At 33.7% G+C, this 20,138-nt stretch overlaps 2 protein-coding genes across 2 annotated transcripts; one reads left to right on the top strand and one right to left on the bottom strand.

The window, feature by feature from the left end:
• Nucleotides 1-1,880: 1,880 nt before the first annotated feature.
• LOC110734949 lies at nt 1,881-4,229 on the top strand. The gene has a single exon (XM_021915068.1). The coding sequence runs from the start codon at nt 1,881-1,883 to the stop codon at nt 4,227-4,229; it is 2,349 nt and encodes a 782-aa protein (XP_021770760.1).
• A 12,327-nt stretch (nt 4,230-16,556) lies between these two features.
• On the bottom strand, nt 16,557-20,138 carry LOC110735227 (AAA-ATPase At3g28580-like). Its single transcript, XM_021915410.1, has 2 exons — nt 19,494-20,138; nt 16,557-18,610 (listed from the first exon to the last, which is right to left on the bottom strand). Exons 1-2 carry the CDS (start codon nt 20,009-20,011, stop codon nt 17,464-17,466), a joined length of 1,665 nt encoding a protein of 554 aa, XP_021771102.1. The 5' UTR covers nt 20,012-20,138; the 3' UTR covers nt 16,557-17,463.

Genomic DNA, 20,138 nt, shown 5'->3' on the forward strand with positions numbered 1-20,138 from the left:
TGTGAACTTACCATTTGGTGTATGCTTCCAATACTGTCTGTCCTGCTGCTCCGAGTCTGGCAATTCCAGAGCTATTATCTCTTTTGCATCTCTCTCCTCAAACCATTTAGCAATCTCCACTCCATTCCAGCTCATTGTATTCTGATCAATAAGGTCTGACACTCTTAAGTTTCTTGCTGCTGTAATTGTGTGGTTACTTCTAATTTCAGGCATTTTGCCATTTACCCAGGCGTCAGAAACTGCTGCTACTTTGCTCCCCATTCCTATTTTCCACACAAAACCTTTCCTGAAGCTGGAAACTGCTCTGATTAATCCTCTTTTACCCCAAGATAAGGCACCCTTTCCTGAGAATCTTGGTTGTAGGATGTTAGAAAAATCTGTTCCTTGTGCTTTATAGATCCTAGCTATAGTCAGCTGAGGATTTGTTTGAATTCTCAGCGCCTGTTTGAATAGACCAGTATTATTGAGAAGCTCTGCTCCTTTAATGCCTAATCCCCCTTCAAACCTTGAAGCTTGTATCATTGTCTTCTTAACCCAATGCATTCCCTTATCTTCTCCATTTCCCCACCAAAATCTTGTAATTATGGAGTCAATTTTATTTGCAATCGACGTAGGTAGCTTAAGACATCTCATCACATGGGAAGCAATGCCTATAAGAACAGTATTGATAAGCACTAGTTTTGCCCCTTGAGTCAGATTCAGAGAATGCCAAGCCTTTACCTTTCTCGAAATATTATCCACTAAAAAAGAGAAAATCATACTCTTCTTTCCCACCATGTCAACTGGAACACCCAAGTGCTTTTCAAAATGTTGGATCCTAGAAACTCTTAGGATACATTTGATATTATTTGCGATATCATCTCTTAGATTCGGGGATAATTTAATAAAAGACTTCTGCAGGTTCAATTGCTGACCCGAAGCATCTCCAAATCTTTCAAGAATGTCCTTGACTGCCAGAGTTGACCTCTCAGAAGCTTCAAAGAAAATCATTGCGTCGTCTGCAAAGAAAAGATGAGTGATAGATGGAGTTCTTCGTGAAACTCTAATTCCTTTAAGACCATTTATATCCTGTGCAAGAGTGAGCATGCGAGACAATATATCCATACAAAAAAGAAAAAGGTAGGGAGATAAGGGGTCTCCTTGCCTGAGACCACAATGTGGTTTGAAGGTATCAGTTGTTTTCCCATTTACTAGTGCCTTGAAAGAAACAGTAGTAACACACTGAGAGATCAATTGTAACCACTTTGCAGTAAACCCGTACGCCTCAAGCACTTTAAGAAGAAAAGTCCAATCCACTCGGTCATGAGCCTTAGACATGTCGATCTTTAAAGCTGCTAGCTCAGACGTTTTCCTGGTATTAATGGTGTGCAAAAGTTCGTGACTAAGCAGAATATTGTCTTCCATATGCCTCCCAGGAAAAAAGGCATTTTGATAGTCTGAAATCAGCTTAGGGAGCAGACCCTTCAGCCTATTTACTAGGCACTTTGAGATGCACTTATATATCGTATTACACAAACTTATAGGACGGAATTGTGTAGCATACTCTGGAGCTTCAAGATTTGGGATCATAACTAATAGGGCTTGATTCCATTTCTTAAGCAGGAAACCCGATCTAAAAAATTCTTCAACACTTTTAAACACTTCATTCCCCACTAGATCCCAGTTTGTCTTGAAAAAATCTGCAATTATACCGTCTGGGCCTGGCGATTTATCAGCCTGAAAGGAGAACATAGCTGACCTGACTTCTTCATAAGAGAAGGGGGCATCCAGTCTTTGTTTTTCACTTGCTAAAAGAGTAGGAAGTGCTAATTAGTTTACAATAGCTGCCGTCTTATACTCCTTGGAATCTGAAATTACGGGCTGCAAAGTCTCTTTTAGTTATGATCCCAAAGCTTGAAGCTCCAGAGTATGCTACACAATTCCGTCCTATAAGTTTGTGTAATACGATATATAAGTGCATCTCAAAGTGCCTAGTAAATAGGCTGAAGGGTCTGCTCCCTAAGCTGATTTCAGACTATCAAAATGCCTTTTTTCCTGGGAGGCATATGGAAGACAATATTCTGCTTAGTCACGAACTTTTGCACACCATTAATACCAGGAAAACGTCTGAGCTAGCAGCTTTAAAGATCGACATGTCTAAGGCTTATGACCGAGTGGATTGGACTTTTCTTCTAAAAGTGCTTGAGGCGTACGGGTTTACTGCAAAGTGGTTACAATTGATCTCTCAGTGTGTTACTACTGTTTCTTTCAAGGCACTAGTAAATGGGAAAACAACTGATACCTTCAAACCACATTGTGGTCTCAGGCAAGGAGACCCCTTATCTCCCTACCTTTTTCTTTTTTGTATGGATATATTGTCTCGCATGCTCACTCTTGCACAGGATATAAATGGTCTTAAAGGAATTAGAGTTTCACGAAGAACTCCATCTATCACTCATCTTTTCTTTGCAGACGACGCAATGATTTTCTTTGAAGCTTCTGAGAGGTCAACTCTGGCAGTCAAGGACATTCTTGAAAGATTTGGAGATGCTTCGGGTCAGCAATTGAACCTGCAGAAGTCTTTTATTAAATTATCCCCGAATCTAAGAGATGATATCGCAAATAATATCAAATGTATCCTAAGAGTTTCTAGGATCCAACATTTTGAAAAGCACTTGGGTGTTCCAGTTGACATGGTGGGAAAGAAGAGTATGATTTTCTCTTTTTTAGTGGATAATATTTCGAGAAAGGTAAAGGCTTGGCATTCTCTGAATCTGACTCAAGGGGCAAAACTAGTGCTTATCAATACTGTTCTTATAGGCATTGCTTCCCATGTGATGAGATGTCTTAAGCTACCTACGTCGATTGCAAATAAAATTGACTCCATAATTACAAGATTTTGGTGGGGAAATGGAGAAGATAAGGGAATGCATTGGGTTAAGAAGACAATGATACAAGCTTCAAGGTTTGAAGGGGGATTAGGCATTAAAGGAGCAGAGCTTCTCAATAATACTGGTCTATTCAAACAGGCGCTGAGAATTCAAACAAATCCTCAGCTGACTATAGCTAGGATCTATAAAGCACAAGGAACAGATTTTTCTAACATCCTACAACCAAGATTCTCAGGAAAGGGTGCCTTATCTTGGGGTAAAAGAGGATTAATCAGAGCAGTTTCCAGCTTCAGGAAAGGTTTTGTGTGGAAAATAGGAATGGGGAGCAAAGTAGCAGCAGTTTCTGACGCCTGGGTAAATGGCAAAATGCCTGAAATTAGAAGTAACCACACAATTACAGCAGCAAGAAACTTAAGAGTGTCAGACCTTATTGATCAGAATACAATGAGCTGGAATGGAGTGGAGATTGCTAAATGGTTTGAGGAGAGAGATGCAAAAGAGATAATAGCTCTGGAATTTCCAGACTCGGAGCAGCAGGACAGACAGTATTGGAAGTATACACCAAATGGTAAGTTCACAGTCAAATCAGGCTATAAATTCTTAAGGAATCAGCAGCAGGGAAGCAATGAAACTAATCTTACTACTGCAGAACAGGGAAGTTTCTTTAGGATAGTTTGGAGGCTTCAAATCCCACAAAAATGGAAAATTTTTATTTGGAAACTTTACCATGGGGGTATTGCTGCTAAAGAGAATCTCTCAAATAGGGGAATAGCTCTTAATACTTCTTGTGATGTTTGTGGGGAAATAGAATCAATGCAACACATTTTTAGGGACTGTGAGATTGCAAGGGATTCATGGGGTGATAGTATTATTAACCCAACTGTGAATTTAATTGATGACACTCCTCTAAAGGAATGGATTCAGACCCAAATCCTTCTGTTATATAGCAAGGATGGAATTAATAGTTTAAATATCAAGACTCTTATTATTACTCTTTGGAGTTTATGGGTTTCTAGAAATGGTAGAGTCTTTAGAAATGAAGCTGGTGGTCCTGCAATGGTAAGAAGAAATATACTTCTGTGTAGGGAGCAACTACAATGTTTTGAAAGTAAAGAGAATGTGGTTTTGGGAAATCATGAACCTCTTTACCCACCTGGTTTTCTGGCTGCTAATCTGGGTAATTTTAACCATGGAACTTATGATGTTCATATCCAAATTGATGGATCGTGGGAGAAACATGAAAGAGAATGGGTACTGGTTGGACCTTTACTCACAACAATAGGGATGTTATATATGATGGAGGAGGAAACTATGGAATGGTGGAGTCAGCTTTCTGTGCAGAGGCAAGAGCTTGCCTAGGAGCTCTTACTTGGGCTCAAACAAAGGGTTTCAAGAGGGTCAAGATGTTTACAGATAGTGCGGCTTTGGTTACACAGTTGGTGTCAAGAGCAGATGGTAACATGGCCAACTTTTGGACTCTGCAGGGAATCAAGAGTAAGGTAAAGCACTTTGATGTTTGCTGCATCAGGAAGGTGGATAGACAGCAAGTCCATCAGGCACACCAAGTAGCTAATTTCTGTAGAATTAATCTAGTTTCGTTTTCTAATCCTTAATTTGTTCTTTAGCCTTTGTCAAAAAAAAAAAATGCCATAACTTTGTCGTTTTCTCCCCTAAATTATCACAAATCCTTATATAGTAAATAAATTTAGGAAGTTAAATATCAACTTGGCAAAGGTAATTAGATAACCCGCCCTAATAAGGAATAATATTTGATTGAGTTAATTGTATTTTAAAAAGATAATTACATGGTATTTATAGAATTATATGGCCAACATGATATTATATTATATATTATATTATAGCACTGTCTTAGAAGAGAATCAAATCTAATTAATTGAGAGGATATATATTACTCCCTCCGTTTGTTTCATGATGTTAGTCCCATATGGAATCAATCACATAAAATAAGAAAACAAATATATTTGGAATCTAACATTAAAGTACAACATATTTCATAATTAGTTTACCTTATTTAACATTTTTTATTTTTCATTAGGAAAGCACATGTTATAATTGCATAATTTAAGGTAAAAATTTCTTTAATTAAAGTCATGTCATCAGTCCATAATCAATTAATTAAAAAAAAATCAAGTTATAAATGAAATATATTCAATATGGGTATATCTTTCTGAACCGCCCAAAATAATATATGGGACTAACATTATGAAATGGAGGGAGTAACATATACTGATGGTAATATATATATTAACGACAATATACTTGATTATTGCCGACTGATTGAAGACGTGATATTTGGAATATCAATTATCTTTAATATATACCCAACATTGCCTTGATTGCAAAAATAATCTTACTCGACCCAAAATTGACTCAATCCCAGACACATTCATCGATAATCATTTATAGTTGATTTTTTTAGAAGGGTTATAGTTGAAATTAAGGGTATGTTCACATTTACTGAGCTGAACTAAAATGATTGGAGCTGAACTGAACTAAACTAAACAAAACTGAGCTGAAATGAATATTTTATGAGAGAAGGAAATTAGGAGTTGAATTGAACTGATTGGAGCTGAACTGAACTGAAATTATATAAATGTGAACAGGCCTTAGGGGTGTGTTCTATTCCCCTAATTTTTACTTATCTGACTTTAACTAATCTTATCTGAATTTATTAGCTCTTATTAGAGCTTATTTTAGTTATAAACTAGATAAAACCCGTGCGATGCAGAGTTTGTTTGATTTTTTTTTTTTAAATAATGTTTTTTTTTTTTTGTATTTATGAGCCTAAAATTTGTTATATATTTAGATAAAATTCCTAATATTGAAAGATAATATATAATATTTAATTAATTTAAACTTAAAAATCTCATTCGCCAATTTTGCTTACATGACATTTAAATTATTTAATTCTAAAAGAAATTAATAATCTCTTATTTAATTGGCTACTAATAAGATTTATAATCCTACATGGCGCTAAGAAAATTAGATCCTACGTGGCTCTCTAAAAACTCGGGAAAAAAACTCCCGTTTATATATATATATATATATATATATATATATATATATATATATATATATATATATATATATATATATATATATATATATATATATATTAGATTAAACTTGGGTAGCCCTAATTAACCCTTATCACAACCTATCTGAACTTATTTTTTCTGAACTTATCTTATTTGAACTTTATTAACCATAAACTGACATTATCTGAACTTAATTTTCCTAAAATAAGTGAAAATAAGGTCAACAGAACAGGTCCTAATTTGTTTCTCACAAATAAGTTCGAAACACTTGTTTCAAACATTAAACACAGCTCAATTACGTATAAAATCTGAAATTTTTCTTAACCGAATAAAATCCGACTCAAATAAAGTTTTAGAACCAAACTACATGATTTTCACCACTACTTATTACACAACCTTAGCCAACTTTTAATGATGATAAACTATTACTATAGGGACAAATATAAAAGGAGGGAGTGATTACTTAATTGTTATTTCAATTTGAATAATTAAGATTGAGTAGCCTAATGGCCAATGGGTCAAATTGTATTAACAAACGGACAAATCAATTTGTCATGGATCATGAACATTTTAGTGGAAATAACGGGGCAATTCAAGAGGTATGACCTATTTTGTTTTCATATAATATTGCCGTGATCCCTACGTCCTAAGTAACGGGTTCATCAATTTTTCCACATTTCTTGAGTATTGACTGCCTCTCTATCTTTTTCCTTAAATTTTTTAATTTTAGTGATGATGTGATGCAATTAAAATTTTTCCACATGATCATAAGGATTAGATTAATTTCTTATTATACACTTAGGTGTTTAACTATTTATTCAACCATGTAAAATAATAGAAATTAAACATGTTAGAAAGGGTCAAGATAATTAACACAAATGCAAAATGGGATGTCATGAATCCTTTGGTAGTTTGAGGAAATGCTATAGAATTACAAGGTACCAATATTATTTGATAACTTATTGCTGTCAAATGAAAATCTTGCGTAAGCTAGTAGCTAGACCACTTATCTTAGGTCATTGAAGACCTTTTCTTGCATTTGAAAAGGTGAAGGGATAGAGAATAGTTTTGTAAAGGGGGTTGTTACCATAAAGCATTTGGTCAAGGGGGTTCTGTACTGTTTAGCAATAATCATGTGGATTGTTAGCCATTTGACATCAATGTGACGTAAAGGTAATATTTTTGCCAATGCATGTAGCCGTTAAAGTGATCATGGTGACTTAGTCCAAGTCAACTAAGTTAGTTGTTTAATGCATTGATTGTGTTTAAGATTTAAAATCGAATTTCATATACATCACTATTATTATTATTTGTAACTTTATTAGGATTTTCAAAATATACCTAAGAAATTGTTCCAAAACAAATGGGTTCATGACCTTGATTGCGTTTGTCACCCATTTATTATCTAGCAAAGCATCGGGATAAAAAATCCAAGAGGAATTGGTTTGGCCCGTTAGTAGCAGCCCTTCGATCAAATTGCGCATTTTTTATTTCATTTTACTCCGTAATGAAAGACAATAAATTGGATACAAGCTTATTTAGTGGAATCAATATTTCAACTTAATTTGTGAAAAAGCTCCTCAAAGCAATTGGTTGGAAATAATCATATTGGGTGGAATCAACTTTAATTTTCAAATCAACTAGCCACCAAACACCCCAATTAGGTTACTGTATTGGTCAATCAACTAATTTAAACTGGTTAAATTTGATAATTTCGCCCCAATAATGTTTTGTAAACTCCAACATTAAGTTGCTAGTAGGGTAACTAATTGTTGATAAAAATAATACACAGTACTGTATATAGGATTACGTAGTATGTCTACTATTGTGCAATTTGTACTACTATATTTTCTATAGTTAATTCTGGCCCTTAATATCTCCAGCAGCCAAAGCATATACAAATTGAGGCAACGTATTTGATGCATTAGGTAGACAAAACAGGCTTATATTACATATTAATTACTATATTAGTAGTAATTAAGTATAGTGGCTAGGATTACATATATGATATATACTAATTTTCTTCTTCTACTATATAATATGAGTCTTTGAGTTCTTATTAGGTCATCTTCATTGGTGAGAGTCAACTTTGAGTATTAAAATACAAAATTAGTTGTTTTTTACCTCCAATGGTGATATCCAACCCACTTCTCAATTTAAGGCCTCTTCACATTTACTGAGCTGAGCTGAGTTGAACTAAACTGAACTGAACTGAATTGAACTGAACTGAACTGATCTGATTGGAGCTGAACTAAATTGGATGGAGCTAAAATGAATATTTTATAAGAGAAGGAAATTAGAATTTGAACTGAATAAATTGAAATAAATTGAACTGGACTTAAGCTGAAGTGAACAAGCCCTTAGCAACTTGTGTGAATTCTAATTTTTTAATGGTGAGACTCTCTAAAGTATACTAACGTCACTTTTAATTTATGGCTCACCTAATCCATATTGTAAGTTTTTCAAAAATAAAACTTAAATAAATTACAAAATATATTATAGGGAAATTCTACACAATAATCCTCAGGTGTTCACTTTTCCACGCCGTGCCCCCTCCTTTTAGAAGTTCCACATTGTAACCTCAAGGTTCATTTATTGATTATGTTGTAACCTTGCCTTAAACTAACCCTTCGTTTCATGTTGTTAGTGGGGCCCACTTTACACCTATTAAAGGTTTTAGGGGTCATTTTAGTCCTTAAGGATCCAAATTGAGCTCGAGTTTTGCAAAAAATAATGTAAAAGCCCCATTTTGTGAATTCTAAATTTAACTACGGGAATTCGAATTCACAAAACGGGGTTTTTACGTTATTTTTTTGCAAAATCCGAACTCAATTTGGCTCCTTAAGTTCTAAAATGACCCCTAAAACCCTTAACGGGAAATATTTAGCACGAAAATCGAGGAAAAAATTAAACAGGTGTAAAGTGAGTCCCACTAACAACAACATGTAACGGAGGGTTAACGATAAGGTTACAGCGTGGAACTTTTAAAAGAAGGGGGGCACAACATGGAAAAGTGAACACCTGAAGGTTATTGTATAGAATTTCTTTATATTATAATATTGATAAAGGGACCACAATTTTTTGTCAAATGAGACTCAAGTTGAGTATCTAACTTAGCAACTTTCTTTTGGAGTTGCTAAAATTTAGATACCAACTTATTAGTATCCTTTGCAAAAAAAAAAAATACTCTCTCTCCTTAAAAATACTCCCTCAAATTAAATCTCACCATATTGGAGATGGTCTTACAGTGCATCTAGTCATCCAGCATTAGCTGGGTCATGCATTATAACTACTAGATTAGTGGCTGTGCGACGCACGATAGTAATAATTTTTTGGTTTTTTCTAAGCTATGCCCCCCAAGTTTTTCGGTTTCTAAGTCGTACCCATACTTTTTCAAAGTTATAAGTTGTGAACCTTACGATATTTTATCAACAATACCCTTTGACAGTCATATTCGTTAATGAAAGTTAAGTTATTTTATCAACAATGGTGTCGTGGTGTTATTAATTTGACATGTGTCCCGTCTTAATTGGTTTAACACTTAAAAAAAAATTTAAAAATCAGAAAATAAACTTTTTTTTTTTTTAAAAAAAAGTTATTGTTAACGTCAAAGGTTATTGTAAATAAAAAATAAAAATTAGTGAGTTTGAGGGCACAACATAGACGCTTGAAAAAGCATGCGCACAACTTAGAAATCGAAGAATTTTGGGGGCATAACTTAGAAAAACCCTAATTTTTTATATTTAATTAACTCGTGATATAATATAAAAAGGAGGCAACTCATGTGGAATAAACAAATGCAATGCATCTAAGAAAGATGAAATAATAAGGCAAAAATTATTAAAAATACAATAATATAAAAGGAAAATGATAAACATAGCCCTAAGGAAATATTAAGGATAAATTAACATCTATTACACTGATTTGCGCGTGATTTTGTTATGAATTTCCAATTTAATTCCATTTTACGAAGTATATTTATTACTTATATATAACCCTAAGGGCTACATATATATCATTACCCAAGTTTTTGCTAAAAAAGAGAGAAAAAATAAAGATTGTTGATTATATTTGTCCATGATTTATGCTTGAATTGGTTTGATAATTGCTTGAGATTCTCGGACTTTTGAAAAATGCCCAAAAAAATCGATTTGGAGCTTTCTTGTGTTGTGTATAATTATTGAAATCAATTGTCCTATGTTGAATTGTGAGCGTTTTGATAACAAATGCATGTATTTTGGTTGAGAAATGAGCATGTTATGTTATACCCATGAGCTTAGTATGGGACCTTCAATGGTGCGATTAAACCTGGGCACGGGCCGGGTTGGCCCGCGTGCCGCTCGGCACGGCCCGCCGCTCGGCACGGCCCGCCGTTCGGCGCAGCCCGGCACGGCCCGAAGTCAAGCACGGCACGGCACGAAGTTCAACTTTCGTGCCACGGGCCGTGCCACGGACACGGTTGAGAATTCCCAGGCACGGCCCGGCACGAGCACGGGCATGGCCCGCCGTGCTGGCCCGCAGGCACGGCCCGTAGGCACGGCCCGCGGGCCAACGGCTATAAAACGGCTAGTTTTTTGCCAAAAATTCTATAAATACTCACCTCCATTTCATTCCCAAATCACAAAATCACAATCTCTTCTTCTTATCTCTTATATTCTCTAAATCTCTAATAATCCTTATTTTCTTAAATTCTCTAATTATTCTCTTAAATTCTCTAATTATTTTCCTAATATCGGAAAAATTTAAAAAGTTCGTAATCGTAATTAGTGGAGCGTTGAAGCACGGTTGTAAGATCTAAACTAATCTTAAATTTATTATTGTTTTATTGTTATTATTAGAATAATCTTGTTTAATTATTATTGTTGTTAATTGTTATTGTTGTTGTTATAATTGTTGTTATTAATTATTATTATTGTTACAATTGTTGTTATTATTTATTTTTGTTGTTATTGTTATTGTTATAGTTGTTGTTATTAATTAATATTATTGATATTTTTATTGTTAAAATTGTTGTTATTAATTATTATTATTATAGTTAACCACTTTTTATTAAAAAATTAATTGTTAATTATGGCATCGAACAACCCATCATCTAGGTCTAGGGGGAAAGGCCGACTTATCCGTAGTAGTAGTTCTAGGGAACCACCAAATACAACGAGCCCCCAAATTACGAGTCAAACCAATGACCCCATTTACTTCCCCCCGGGCTATGAGCCATATAATACGTCGGGATTTCCAGCACCACCACTAAACCAATTTCCACTACCACCATACCAATTTCCACCTAATTATATCGGTAATCAACAAAACTATTGTTCTAGCCAAGGTAGCCAAGAAAGTACCCGAATTCCCTCCGGTTCTACCCCTTCTACTGCCACTCCCACTAGTCCCACTACTAACCATCACACACATCATGAATGGTTAACCGAAACTGAGATGCTACTTTTGAAAAACCGAAGGAGTGAGGTATGACGTTATTTTGTCCTAAGTAAAGATGGTGAACAATGGGCAAAATGTAAAACATGTAATAGTGTATTCACGGCAGTTACCAAAAACGGGACGGGACACTTATCTAGACACATGAAAGCTTGTGCAAAACCAGCTAGTGATCCAACCCAGCCCAAAATTTCCCAATTCCATCCATACGGCTTTACATACAACTATGAGAGGGATAGGGATGAACTAGGAAAAATGATAGTACACGCCGAACAACCTTTTCTTTTCTCGGAAAGTGACGCATTCAACACCTACATTAACAAAGCACTACAACCCCAACATAAAAGAATCTCTAGGAAAACTGTTCGTTCCGCCGCAATGAAAAATTTCCTAGAGTACAAAGTCCGGTTACAAGCCGAATTGAGTAACCTTAACTGTAGAGTATCTTTAACAGCCGATTCTTGGGATAGTGGTTATAAATATCACTATTTATGTGTGACTTTCCATTGGGTAGATGATCAATGGATGTTACAAAAAAGAATAATACATTTCAAAATGCTGGAATACCCACACACCGGCATTAACATTGCTCACCATTTAATGCAAGCAATAGACGAATACAACCTTCGAGATAAAATGATGTCTATGACTTTTGATAATGCAACCTCTATGACATACACAGCTAATCTTATCAAACAAAACTTAACCGATGTACTATTAGACGGTGAAGCTCTTCATACTAGATGTGTTTGCCATGTACTTAACTTATGTGTACAGGATGGAGTTCGGGCAATTGGCCCATACTACAGCAAAATCAGAGATGCTATTATGTCTATTAATAGCTCTAACATGAGATACCAAGAATGGAAGAGTTTTCTAAAACAACAAAAGATAAGGGTAATAAAAATTAGAACCGATTGCCCAACTAGGTGGAATTCCACCTATGACATGTTAACAAAGGCAATTGAGTACAAGGGCCCGTTAACATTATTTTACAACCAAAAATTTCCACAAAATGCTTTGTATGATGATGATTGGAAAAACTGTGAAAGATATATGCAATTTTTACAGTTATTATATAACATGACGTATTGTTTTTCTACTGTTTACAATCCTTGTGCTCAAAACTTTCTTTCTAATGCATGCTTACTCGCCCAACTTTTCGCTGATCATCGCGATCAAAGTGATTATGATCAGTATCTTCCAGCAATGGAAAAAAAGTGGCGTAAATATTATAGTGAGATTCCTTTGATTTATATTTTTGCTTCCATATTAGATCCTAGGCAAAAGTATGAAAACACATTTATATTAGTTGACATTTACTTTCAATGCATGTTTCTTGACGATGATGTAGAAAACTATAAGACTAATGTGAAGGATCAGTTTTTTGCTTTATATAGAGTCTATGAAGCCAAATATGGCACCGTTCCTCGCTCAGGGCCTTCCCAACCATCCAAAAACGTAAGTAAGAAGGCCAAACATTTATTTTCACAAGCTACTAACTTGATTTCAAGGTTTTCAGGTGATTCATTAATCAGGAGAACGCAAAGCGACGTCTCGGAGTTGCAGATGTACCTGAGTTACGACTTCACCAAAGGCATGGACGACGATGAGATAAACAACCTCGACCTCCTTGCATGGTGGAAACAACAAAGCTCGAAGCATCCAACTTTGGCGGCAATGGCACGAGACATTCTTGCTATCCAAGTTTCCTCCGTCGCCTCCGAACGAGCTTTCAGCGCATCCGGAAGGGTTTTAGACGATAGAAGAACAAGTCTAAAACCCGAAACACTAGAAATGTGCATGTGTTTCAAAGATTGGTTGGATGCGGAAAATCGCTCACAAGACCGTTCTTACGACCACAACGACAACGAAGAAGGAACCTCCGCTTCCGGTTCGGGTTCGGCTAGTTCCCAATCTATGCAACTAGCCGATGACCTTGAAGGCGAAGGCGAAGACGAAGACGAAGACGAAGACGAGCAAGAAGAAGGAGAAGAAGAATAGACAATTATTGTATATTGTACGATTTTAAAAATATCAATTTTATCATTTTCCAATTTTTGTTTAATACCATCATTGTATGATTTTTATCATTGTTATCATTGTACAATTTTCTCAACTCAAGTAATAATAATATAAATTACGCATTATTCACATCCAAAGTCCAATTTGCCTTTTTTCCCCGTTTTGTTACAATTTGTAAATTCATATTAAAAAAAAATAAAATTATACCAATTACTAATAAATCATAAACATTAAATTTTAAAGTAATAGTATAAAGTAAATATATAAATATAAATATTGAATATACAAATTATAAAACATAAATATTCAACTTATAATTATAAAATTCATAACTTAATAACTTATAACTTATAAGTTATAAACTTATAAGTTACCTTATAAAACTTATAATTATAATTTTATAACTTATATACATTATAAACTTATTAATTTATAATGTTGTCATTAAAAAAAAAAAAAAAAAAAAAAAATGAAAACTGCACCAGCCCGCGCAGGCCAGCCCGCAGGCCGGCACGTGGCCGGCACGGCACGAGCTCGCCAGGCACGAGGGTCGTGCCGTGCCGTGGGCTGGCCTGTGAAAATGGCCGGCACGGCACGGCACGAAATCCTGGGCCCGCCGGCACGGCACGGCACGAAATCCTGGGCCCGCCGGCACGACCGGCACGGCACGAACCAGCCCGTGGCCCGCCATGCACGGCCCGCGGCGGCCCGGCACGGCACGGTGCCCAGGATTAGGTGCGATGCCATTGTTGACCTTTTAATTATTTTTAAAAAATAAATTATAGAAAATTATATTGTCTAGATCATATCATCTACAATAAGTTGGATGATATCATCCATTGTCTAGATGATATCCCGTATTAGTTCCATGACATCCTTTATTAGTTCAATGATATCCTCTATTATATAGGTTTTATGATATTATCTATACGCTGGATGATAACCTCTATTGGCTCCATAATATCTATAAGCTGGATGATATCATCCATTCCCTAGATGATATTATTTATAAGATGGATGATATATATCCTGTTGGATGATAATCCTCTATTAATTCTATGATATCCTCTATTGCTTTCATGACATCATCTCCCCAATAGATGATATCATATATAGGCTAGATGATATCCTCTAGCTATTGATTATATGATATCATCTAAAAATTAGATTGTTGTTTTAAGGCTTGACTCACCAAACTATTGATGAGACAAGCCTCACACAATATCTTCTCTAGTATAATTGACTAAGGTCATGTTCTCTTCACCTTAATTTTGCCAAATTGAAATTATTTTTACTGAACTGAAATTATTTTTGCTGAACTTAAATTATTTTTACTGAACTTAAATTAATTTTACTGAACTGAAATTATTTTTGTTGAACTGAAATTATTTTTTACTGATTTTCTAATTATAATTCTACTTTAAGAAAACAGAAATTTACTGAAATGAACTTATTTTTACTGAACTGAAATAAATTTTACTGAACTTAACTTATTTTTACTGAATTGAAATTATTTTTACTTAATATTATTTTTTTAAAGTGAATAGAATAGGGCCTAATTGAGGAGATTTATTGAATTTTGAAAACAACAAGAAGGCAGGATAGTCTACAATATAAATGGCTTAAAGATATAGAAATGAAGAAGAATGAGGTAGCGTTACATTTGGGGACGAATAGAGTGACAAATAAAAGATAGTCTACAATAAGTCAATAATAGATTATTAGATATAGAATTGAAGAAGAATGAGCTAGCGTTACATTTGGGGACGAATAAAGTGACAAATAAAAGATAGTCTACAATAAGTCAATAATAGATTATTCTAATTTCTAACCCAATATATACGAGTCATACGACACGACAATAACAATGACATTACATTTTTATTAAAAAAAAATTCTTATGTATGTGTGGGATAGTACGAATGAATATTTTTTGTTGTATAGATTATATATTGAATAATACGTTTTTCATCCGATATTTTTTGTGTGTCTCACTTTTCTTTGGGTTTCTTCCTTTCAGTTTAAATTAGCCTTCTGGCCCGTACAATGCACGGGTAATTCATATAAAATTATATTGAGAGATAAGTGAGGAAATATCAGTAAGTCATTATAGGGTATAATATGTAATCGGAAACATGATTAAAGAAATTGAAATTTTAGAACTTTAATCGAAAAAGAGGCTTAAATAGAAGGTGAAAGGGCTAAAATTAAAGATAATAGGAAAAGGTTGAATTAAAGGAGAGAGATGAAGATGAAGAGATGAAGTGTGTATGAAAAAATAAAGTACTATAAGTTTAATGAAAGAATTAAAAAAAAATGGTGTAATAAAAAATTAATAGTGTAAGATGACATGTGGCACAATGGTTAGAGAAGTGTAATAGAATGGATGGGGACATATGTCTTTCTTAGTTTCTTGGTTATAATTTTTAAATACTAAGTATAGATATAGATATAGATTACTACGTATAATATAAATGACTTGAGAGATCAATACTTTACTCACACATTAACTACATTTTGCAATTTTGCCACTCATGCCATACCTCACCCAAAAAAAATATATAAAATAAAAAATAAAAAATAAAAAATTGTAACACAATCATGAAAGGCACAACAAAAGAAAATATATAGGGTCTAAGAAAACATTGCAAACTAAAACAAGATGTTTTTTCAAGAACAATGTCACATTACAAAATGGCAATATACATAATTAAAATTAAAAGGTTAATTTTTAAATTACCACCCAAAAATGTAACCATTTTCGAACGAACTACTCGTTTAATTTTTTATTTTAAATTACCACCCCTTAAATTAAATAAATGCCCAAATTACCACCCATTTTAAAAATCCAGTGGATTTCCTGTCTGTAGGCCTCACCTAACACTTATTTTGACCATTTTGATTGATTTTTCCCTGATTTTTCTCTTTAAAAATGCTCTCTAAACTTTAATTCACATTTCTTTCACCAAATTATTCTACCAAATTTCAAAAAGAAAAATGTGAATTGAAGTTAGAAGAGCGTTTTTAAAGAGAAAAATCGGGGAAAAAAATCAGTCAAAAGGGTCAAAATAAGCGTTAGGTGGGGCCCATAAACGGAAAATTCACCAGATTTGTAAAATGGATGGTAATATGATCATTTATTTAATTCAAGGGATGATAATTTAAAATAAAAAATTAAACGGGTACTCAATTTGAAAATGGTTACATTTCTCTTTGCTCTATTGAAAACCATCTCACGGTGAGTTTTGTGGCCAGCTGTACAAAGTACAAATAAATAATTGTTTATCATAAAGCACCAATATCTATGCAATTTATTTACAAAATTGTCATTTGATAAACAAGAAATAGTTTCTCATAGTGATAAACTTGAATTAGCTCCTATTTGGACCAATGTAATCTAGCCTTTATTCCTATATTTATGTATTGCATATATATATACAATTAACTAAATGGCTTAATGTCTAGTTGATTTTTTTTTTTTTTTTTTTTTTTTTTTTTTTTTTTTTTTTTTTTTTTTTAAGTGTACACCCAGCCTCTTCTGGGCCTTAAAACTGGTGCAAGATAAGGGAATTGAAGAAGAATGAGCATTATATTTGGGGACGAATAGAGTGACAAAATTAAAGTCTATAGTAGACAATAGCTTAGATTATTCTAATCCAATACATAATTCACAACAATACCAATGGCAATACATTTTCTTATGTAAATGGAATTGCATAAATACTTTTTATTTGTTGTTTATAACAAATTATACATAGAAATTAAAATTACTTCAACTTGTTTTATTTGCCTTTTAATTTTTCTTTTTGGATTTTTCCTTTAAGAGTATTCTATAATATAATTTGAGGGAGTATAACTTTACTCTCACATTCACTACCAATTATGTCACTCCTATTTCACCCACCAAAAAAAGAAAAGTAACAAATTGGTAATAAGAAAAACAAAAGAAATTAAAATATTTGGAGTATAATCTAACAAAACAAAACATAAACAAAGGTGATTTTTCAAGAACAATGCCACTTTACAAAGTGGCAATACACTTGATTAAATTTTCTTTTCAAGAATATCATGGTTTAATTATCCAAAGTTTCATCTTCATTCTTAAGATCCTCTCCATTAGCATGCACTTCTTGTTCCTCCTTCAATTCTTCCTTTTCCTTTTCCTTTTCTTTCTCCTTCTCCATCTTCTCCTTTTCCCTCTTTTCCTCCTTCTTCTTCCTTTCTTCCTTCAATTGATAATCCAATTTCACCTTTTCAAGAGCTTTCACCAAATTCTCTAAACAATCATCAACATCTAACTCAAGAGACTTCGGCATCAAATTCTCAGCTACATCAGCAGGATTCATCTTAGTCTCCTCTAACAATCCCTTTATAGTCTCAAACAAAGGATGCGACTTAACATCTAGATAATTATTCGCAAGCACCTTAAACGACTCAAAACAACAATACAAAAGCTCAATATGAACATCCATTCTCCCCCTTCGAATAAGTGCTTGATCAAGCTTCTCAATATAATTAGTAGTAAATATAATTAACCTCTCTTCTCCAACAGCAGACCAAATCCCATCAATCATATTCAACAACCCCGAAAGAGTAACTTGACTCTTTTTGCTCTCAACTTGTTCTCGATCCTTCAACACTTTCTTAACCTTATCCTTCTCATCCTCGCTTGTTTTAACCTTTTTTTCCTCCTTCATTGACGATCTTTGCCCCGTTAAATCAAGTGAACAATCAATATCTTCGATCACAATAATCGACTTATTCGATGTCTCAATGAGTAGCCTCCTTAGTTGAGTATTGTCCGCGACCATAGTTAGCTCAAGGTCATAAATGTCATACTCCAACAAGTTAGCTATTGCAACAATCATGGTTGATTTACCCGTGCCAGGAGGTCCATACAAGAGATAACCACGCTTCCACGGCTTCCCGATCTTGTCGTAGTAATCCTTTGAGTTACTAAATCGAACAAGGTCATTCATGATGTAATTCTTCTTAGCCTCGGCCATGCCTAACGTGTCGAAAGTGGCCGGGTGCTTGAACTCGACATGGCTCCATAAGGTCCATCTACCACTAGTTGCTCCTTTTTGTTCCTTAACGTTGGTAAACAACTTCCTTTGACGTTTTCGGGTTGTTATTGCTTTGCCTTCTTCTAATATGTAAGTCATGTAAGATTTGGTGATAAGATCTCTATAACGGCTATGAAAAGTGAGCTTAAAATTCCTGTTACAATGATGAATCAAAACATTGTAGGTATAACTGTATAAGGGACTAATAAGTTGTAAGGTTCAAAAGTTATTCAAATAAAATAAGATTAAATACAATAAAGGTTATAAAGTAGCAATAAAGTCCAATAACACCTTATATATTGTAGGTATAAAGACTAATAAGTCGTAATTATAGATAAATTAAGTTCTCAAAAGCCTCCTCTTCAAAAAAAAAAGTTCTCAAAAGCCACTATCGATTATGACTTTATGAGTCTCTAAAAGTAAGATAGTACGGAGTATTGATTTAATTTGTATTCATGGGAAATTATTTCATTCATACAATTCCTAAAAAAAATGACCAAAAGTTATACTATTTGTAAATTTTCACTTCTCAGGTTTTTAAAGGTTCAAACAAGCATAAGCATGAAAAATGATAATAATGCATCTCTTGTTTTTGAGGCCTTCCCCTCTCTTTCACCATAAAGAAAAAAAAAAGGCACCAATAAATTGCAAATGACCAGTCAAAGTGAAAAAAAAAAAAAAAAAAATACTGATGATAGTCATACGGAGTATAAGAATGGAATTTTTATTTTTTTTTTCTTTTTGACGAAAAGGATGGAAATTTTTTTTGGTAAAAGGATTCACTACAAAAAAATATTTTATTGTTTAAATATGCATATTCAATTTTTCACAAAAGTATACTAGTATGGTAAAAAAAATATTTATACGCAAAAAAAAAAAAACAAAAAAAAAATGTATTTTTTACAATGGAAACACAAATTATAGAGAGAATTTTTTTTAAAAAAATCAGTTTCTTAAGAAAGAAGTGTAAATTCCTTAAGACTATTATCAAAATATACTAAAAAAAAAAAAAAATTAATAATTGAACATATACGTACCTTTTATCATTCGATCCAGGGTAGATATTGATGCTTTGACTTCTGGAAACACTTCTACGACATTTCCACCATACCTTAACTCCTTCATATTCATCAATTACCTCTTCATTATCAGCTAATCCAAGGACTAAATCCTTACCATCCTTAACAAAATTACCCTTTAATCTCCTCGCTTTTTCTGAAGTCTTCTCACTAAGGTATGTCTCAATGATAGTGAACGCCTCGCTTCGATTAAATCGTTCACCCGTAAACTCTTCAAAGGTTATATGATGATATGGAGAGAAAGAACTCAAAAACTGATATATGTAACGATAGAGGATGGATGATATCGAGTTTCGCCATCGATACGGAAGATATTGCTCGTACATAGCCTTAACAAACATTATGGATGCTAAGAATGACCCAAATTTTATGAATAAGTGGTTTGTGTTCATCATCATCAACAATTTTTTCTCTATGATACGAAGGAATGTTATTTTTCTTTTTTTTTGATCGCCATTTTGTACTAGAATATCCATCTTTTGGTGTGAGAAAATAAACTACTAAGCTAGCTTTCATCGATAATGAAGGATATATATATACACATACTTGTATATGTCTAAGGACTAAGGAGCGACGACTTTAAAAGTCTTTAATTAAATAATT

The sequence above is a fragment of the Chenopodium quinoa genome, unplaced genomic scaffold, assembly GCF_001683475.1.
Source record: "Chenopodium quinoa cultivar QQ74 unplaced genomic scaffold, ASM168347v1, whole genome shotgun sequence".
In the NCBI taxonomy this organism is placed as follows: Eukaryota; Viridiplantae; Streptophyta; class Magnoliopsida; order Caryophyllales; family Amaranthaceae; genus Chenopodium; species Chenopodium quinoa.

What these genes read in the sequence shown, in the direction of transcription:
- LOC110734949 (XM_021915068.1), top strand. Translation starts at nt 1,881, where the DNA reads ATGATCCCAAAGCTTGAAGCTCCAGAGTATGCTACACAATTCCGTCCT.
- LOC110735227 (XM_021915410.1), bottom strand. Translation starts at nt 20,011, where the DNA reads ATGGATATTCTAGTACAAAATGGCGATCAAAAAAAAAGAAAAATAACA. An exon ending in CCTGGATCGAATGATAAAAG is followed by an intron (nt 18,611 to 19,493) that starts GTACGTATATGT and finishes TCATTGTAACAG; the next exon opens with GAATTTTAAGCTCACTTTTC.